Genomic DNA, 6,729 nt, shown 5'->3' with positions numbered 1-6,729 from the left:
AACAAAAGAGATGTCTATAGAAACACTCGTCATATTAGGCATTGAAGACCGCAATAGCCACTAGCCTCTTAAGATGAGATTTTAGAAATCAATGTAACATATAATTTTGAAATCAACAGAACCATACTGTTATAAATCATTGGTGAGGACACAAAGTTTGAGATAGGGAACCAATAGATATGAGAACATAAACTTTCATGGATCATTCGTCGACGTGTGATCGAAAGTCGTCAACGTAGGATAGACAAAAGATCCCTTATTTCAACATGCCATCGCCACATCGAAGGTCGTCAACGTAGGATAGACAAAAGATCCCCTTATTTCAACGTGCCATCGCCACAACCAACTCGTCAATCTCGTTAGAAAAACGAAAACCTAAAAAGAAAAAAAAACAAGACGAACGGGTCCTGCTAGTCTTGCCGTTGAAGGTCATCAAACGGGGAAGAGAAGATGGACCTAGGCGGCGGCCTGTAGGGAAGTTGTGGTGATGACGGCGAGAGTGGCTAGATTTTTCTTTTTGAAACCAACATTGGCTAGACTTAGCTCTTGTGGTTGTGGGTGGTATTCTGTCCAGCGTGAAACTTTTAGAGCAAGTACAATAAGGTACAGTCAGCAGGTTGTAAACATTAGAATATTATATTTTTGCTGAGTTGGATGAGAAAGAAGAGGAAAGAGAAGGGAAGCGGGTTCTTCGTGAAAAGCTAGCTCTAGTACGTGCTTTTAGGTGCTTTGTGAGAATGAAAAATGAATCATATACGATAAAAGTAGTATTCTTTTATACTCCCTCCGTTCCTAAATATAAGTCTTTTTAGAGTTTTCATTATAAGACTACATACAGATGTATATAGACATACTTTACAGTATAGATTAACTTATTTTGTTTTGAATGTAGTCATTTAGTGAAATCTATTAAAAGACTTATATTTAGAAACGGAGGGAGTATCTAACTATTGTACAAGTTAGTTATAGGATGAACTATAAGATGGCTAGCCAGCAGTTGGCTATATATTAACCATGCTCTTAACCATGCTCTTAAGGGATGTACGGTAAGGTGTGTGCCTTGAGAGTTGAGAGACTCAATTGACTTGACCGGACTCGAACTCGACCAACCGCCGCGTCGAGCAGCGACTGCTCCCCACTCCGATTGAGTCGGCTCCCATGGCGGCTCCACTGCCTCGCGCACCCTTCTCCTCGCCCGCGACCCGCGCCGCCCTATGGCCAGCCCGCTCCAACCCTTGCACGGCTGCGGCGCCATCCTCGGGGGCCCTCGGGTGGCGGCGCAGGCAGCCTTGCCCGGTGCTCTCCATGGCTCCGGGCTCCGCCCGGTCGACGCCAGCAGCCCTCGCCGTCGATCCCAAGGTCTGTCGATTGATTTACCCGCAAAATCTGCTCCCCTCCCCTTTCTCTCTCTCTCACTCGGGAGCCCTTCCAAGTTAGGAACCGGGGTGGACTGGTGTGCTCCTCGGCTTTGAGCATTTTTATCTAAGGCTTTGATGGTTTCTTATGCGAAACTTACACAATATAGTTACATCATGGAAGTAATGTTTTATGGTTTGCCTGATGGAGACTACAGTTTTATGTTTATATACACTAGCAAGCATTAAGCCAGTGTGAGGAATTCATCCATCAAACCTTTGTTTGTGATAGTATTGCCCTTAGAGAAATAGAAAAAAGGTACAGAAAATATTTAACATCGGCTTGTCATCGTCATGTGAATCTTTTTTAGGTTGAAACGTTACTAGACAGTGTGAAGTGGGACGTCAAAGGGCTGGCAGTTGCGATTGCGCAAAATGTGGATACTGGAGCCATTCTTATGCAGGGCTTTGCTAACAAAGAGGCCCTTGCAGCAACTATATCGACCAGAAAAGCTACATTCTATAGCCGTTCACGGTCTTCATTGTGGACTAAAGGGGAGACATCCATGAATTTCATCAATGTGCATGACATTTTCCTGGACTGTGACCGTGATTCAGTAAGCATCTTCTGCTTTCTGTTATGCATCAGAGCCGTCAGTCTGGCTTCAGTTGATACTAACTGGGGTGTTTGTGTTTTCTTGAAAGTTAGATAATATACCTTGGTACGCCAGATGGACCTACATGCCATACAGGGGCAGAGACCTGCTACTATTCTTCAGTCTATGATGCACTACAAGATTCAAAGGTATCTGTCTTTAATGAATCTTCCTGGGAATATAAATTTACTTGAAATTAAAATATTATTGTATTTCACAGTCCAATCAGGAGAGGCAGGTCACCACAACTCTCTACTCGCTGGAAGATACGATCAATAGGCGGAAGGAGGAGATAGTTACTGAAGGGATTGGTAAGCCATCATGGACGAAAAAACTACTGCTTGATGACCAGCTGCTTTGCTCGAAAATACGGTAAGTGTTGCTTCGTTTAATTCTCGTGGTCTATTATATATCTGTCTATAAATTATTAACGTGCCAAGACAATCGAATAGAATAGTGTAGTACTCCCTCTGTCTCAAAATAAGGGTCGTTGAGCTAGTATAAAATTTGTAGTAATCTAGCACTAAATTTGCAACACTTATTTTAGGACGGAGGAAGTACTTTTCTCTTTCTCTAGCCTGGTTATCTTGTTCTAATCTTGTCATCATTACTGTTCGATATGGACATATACTTGTTGATCTGGTGAGGATGGGCACACTTGTTGCTAAGCGGTACCTACAAGAGATTTCTCCCTTTTTTCTGTTGAAAAGCGCTATGTAACATTGTTTAGGGTATACTTCCGTTGTTCATGTACATTACGCATTTTTGTCATAATGTTATGAAATTAAGCACAACATCATGAAACTAGTTCCTGGATGAATGTAGTTTTGCAAGAAGCTATCGTTCAAGGGTTAAAAAGGTTGGCAGTGATCCTCCCACAGGAAGTTTCTCTTATTGGAGGAAGTAAGCCACTAGAAAAATCTAATTCTGCAACAGATTGTAGACTGCATTTATTTCTCAGGTTTGATGACCTGCATTTACATAATGTTGAATGGGAAGCTAATGCCCAAATTTTGTGCATGAAACTTCACATCAAAATTTTGTTGATATTGGCTCATTAGTAAGATTTAAAAGGTACCAGAGGTCTGAATAGAATCCATTTTTAGTAAATCCAATTCAACACTTGATATACAGGACTCTTATTAAAATAACTAGGGGTAGCCTGTGACAATTGTTTTGATTCAAAGCATATAACTTAAGGCTAGCCATGATATATTCCTATTTTTGATAGAACAATTATCTCTGCGGTCCATATTATGCCTTTAGGTGATAATACTATCCATTAGATTATCAAGCTTACTAGTTTGCAGTTGTACAGTATGGTTATTGATCATTATCTGATCAGCTTTGTTCTCAACTGCATATGTCCGACAGTATCACAATGATTTTTTGAAATCTGTTATTTGTATACGGTTTTGATCCTGTTAGCTGGTCCTTTGAACAACTTCATATGACATAATGCATTTGCCCGAAAATATCACCATAACAGTGTTACTCAGAGCATAGAGTTATCCATGCTCCATGCATGCACAGTTTGTTTTGTCACCTAATACTATGTCTTTACAAACACCTGGATTTTGGATATAATTATTACGAGCTGTCCCATACCATTAAATTTGGCGCAATGTATCAGCTGGAACAACTACTGTCAGAGGCTAACCTAAGAAGATATCAGTACAATTTTGCGAGTACATATGAGGTGCAACGTCATCATTTGGTATGAAGTACTGCTACGTGTAAAAGCAACAATTTCAACATATAATTTTTCTCAAAAAGAAAAAAACTTGCAAGAGTGTAAGACTGATAGGTGGCATATTCATCTATCTCTTGGACATTATTTGGTGTCAATGTAAGGAGTTCTTTGTCGATACTTGTATCGCTGTGACGATTCATATATATCTCTCTCTATCTATCTCTATCTCTTTTAGTACATTGATGGCATGGTACATTGATTCTCTAACCATTGGCAACTAGTGCATACTTCATACCTTTTCTCTTGTTATCATTCCATGTTTGACCTTTTTCAGTTATTCTCTTGATGCCAGTATATTTCTCTCTTACTGCCGGTGCACATTTGTTTCTGGTCTTTCAGCGAAGAAGCTGGGGAACTAATTCAAACACTGCTTGAGAACGAGGACAAAACCCGTACTGCCTCGGAGATGGCTGATTTGCTGTACCACGCAATGGTGCTTCTCAGTGTGAAGGATGTGAAGATGGAAGAGGTGCTGGAGGTCCTGAGGAAACGGTTTTCCCAGTCCGGCGTTGAGGAGAAGGCCAGTCGCAAGAAATCTTAGTGTGATCACCATGTAGGTGGATGAATTCTCTATCTGTTTGGGCAGGGTGTACTATGGAGTTGTCCAGCTTTTTACAGATTTATGTTTTCTCATTATGCTCTCCAAGAAGAAGACTGAACTTGGCTTGTGCTTTTTTCCCCCCTTGCACAGTCGCAGTGGCGCTGTTGCTGCTTTGGCCAATAAAGTTTGTTTGCTGTGTACGAGTAGGGCGTTTTGGAGCTCAGGCTCCATGGCACCCTTTATTTTTGAAAAAATCAAAATTCAAATTATTCAGTTTCAAAAAAGTCTAAAAAATAAATGCAAGTACACAAGGATGAAATGTATATGTGTGCAAAAATTCAGGATGAAATATCTTAAGATGCGATGTGTGCAAAAAGAACAAATTCATGAACTTTTGGGACGAATAGTATCATGTGTTAAAAAGCCACAAATTTGTCTTTTTTGCACATACCTCATTTCAACGTTTTTTGTTCTAAAGATTTGCACACATATGTGTTATGCCTTCATGTATATCCGTATCTTTTTCATAATTTTTTGAAATGTAAAAATATGAATTTTGATGAATTTTTTGGTTTTTTTTAGAAACTAGGTGCCATGGAGCCCGAGCTCCAAAATGCATTTTCGGCTGTGTACCCACTATATATGTGGGTGATTTTATTTAGAGTATGGAAAATATGTTTTGTTGTACAACACACAAACAAAAAAAGGTTTTTAAAGAGGACCTAGTTGTAAATATGGTTACTTTGGGTGTTCTTTGTATGACAGAGATGAAATAGATTGAAAGTTTGTAAGAAAAAAAAGAATTATTAAGGCATGAGGACTTGCTAAATTGTTCGGGTGAAGTTGTGTTTTGCGTACAATGTTCATGTGGATGGTGTTGTTGATTCACTAGTGAGTGGTAGTTGGAATTTGAGTAGTGTCATTGGACATTGGGTGCGAAAGTGAAAAATACACGCGTATGTATATGTTTTGCACATTAGGCCCAACATCCTATACGATGATTCATATGGTTCTTTCAGGCTTTTGTTTCTGTTGTTTGGAAGCGAGTGACGATCATGTGCAATAATTCATCGCTCTTGGGCGTTTTTGTTTGGAGGCCCTACCACCACCAGCGTGGAAGTGACGTCACATTTTCTTGAGATAAAATTCTCAAACACCAACGCGACTTGCACAAAACAAAATGCGTCAATCTATCGGACCGGATAGCCAAAACTAGTTGCGTCAGTTAACTAAAACTCTGTCTCAATTAACGTGGACCATACAGCCGACTTGATAGGGACTTGTTGTTGAATATAAAGGCAAATTACTATGATATTTAATATGAATAAATAGTAAATAGATGCTCACGACAATAACAGAGATTGAATTAATCATACGGACTAACATAGTAGATGAATAAAATAAATCCATGGCACAAACTAGATATATGAATTCTAGCATCATTTCAAACAAAGTGGACAAGATTGCATACGGTGTAGCGGGAGCAGATCCGCCAAAGCTGGTGTAGTCAGCCATGTCGTTGATGAACAGTTTGGCGAGATCGGGGAAGAAGTCGTTGTCCGGGAAGTAGTCGCCGCCAGCAGTCTCGCGAACTATGACTCATTAAGAAATTACCTCCGATAATCATATCAAGTACAAATCTATACCAAGTGATAATACCAACATAAAATTTACGTACCAAGATGTTGTGGGATTGCTTATGAATTGATTTATTTTGAGCATTACAAATCTTATACCATGCATCTTTTAAACTTTCTCCTTTCCTTCATTTAAAGTTGAGTACCTCATTATCGGGGTAAAGGGAATAAAAGAAGAACTAGCCATAACGACAAGCAAAGAAGTAAACTAGCAACTAGTAAAGATAAATATTTTTGTTTTTTTGTTTTTTTATGAAGCAAGCAAAATATAAGAACAAATAAAAAGAAGAACAAGTGAATGATAATTTGTTCGAAGTTACTTGGTAGTAGGTTAATGATACTCCCCGGCAATGGCGTCAGAAATCCTTTCTCATACTTGTGATCCGCGTTGGTTTTTTCATGAAGAGGAATGAGTGATGGAGCACAATATAGGTAAGTATTTCCTTCAGTAGAGAATCAAAGTTTATTGAACCAATAGGAGTAACAACCAACCCCCATCTTCAGCGACTACACATAAGAGAAACAAACACTTGCACCCAACATGGGAAAAAGGGTTGGCAATCCCCTTGTCTCGTTATTTGGAAGCAAGTAAGTAGTGTGGTTGGAAGTTGCAAAATGAAAAGTAAATAAAGGCAGTGAGGAGATTGTAGCGTTTGTAAACTTATAAGTGAATAGACCCCGGAGCCATAGTTTTTTCTAGTGTCATCTCTCATGAAAGTAAGCATACAGTGGGTAAACAAATTATTGTTGGGCAACTGATATAAAAACCCATAGTTATGTGATATTC

General features: G+C 39.4%; 1 protein-coding gene across 1 annotated transcript; it reads left to right on the top strand.

The window, feature by feature from the left end:
- The first annotated feature begins 1,069 nt into the window (after positions 1-1,069).
- On the top strand, positions 1,070-4,505 carry LOC123443518 (histidine biosynthesis bifunctional protein hisIE, chloroplastic). The gene is made up of 5 exons (XM_045119907.1): positions 1,070-1,359; positions 1,727-1,972; positions 2,065-2,160; positions 2,232-2,383; positions 4,104-4,505. The coding sequence occupies exons 1-5, from the start codon at positions 1,159-1,161 to the stop codon at positions 4,303-4,305; spliced, it is 897 nt and encodes a 298-aa protein (XP_044975842.1). The 5' UTR covers positions 1,070-1,158; the 3' UTR covers positions 4,306-4,505.
- Positions 4,506-6,729: the final 2,224 nt, after the last annotated feature.

Source organism: Hordeum vulgare, chromosome 3H (assembly GCF_904849725.1).
Source record: "Hordeum vulgare subsp. vulgare chromosome 3H, MorexV3_pseudomolecules_assembly, whole genome shotgun sequence".
In the NCBI taxonomy this organism is placed as follows: Eukaryota; Viridiplantae; Streptophyta; class Magnoliopsida; order Poales; family Poaceae; genus Hordeum; species Hordeum vulgare.
The sequence above is the reverse complement of the archived record's forward strand: the minus strand, read 5'-3'. Positions and strand labels throughout refer to the sequence as shown.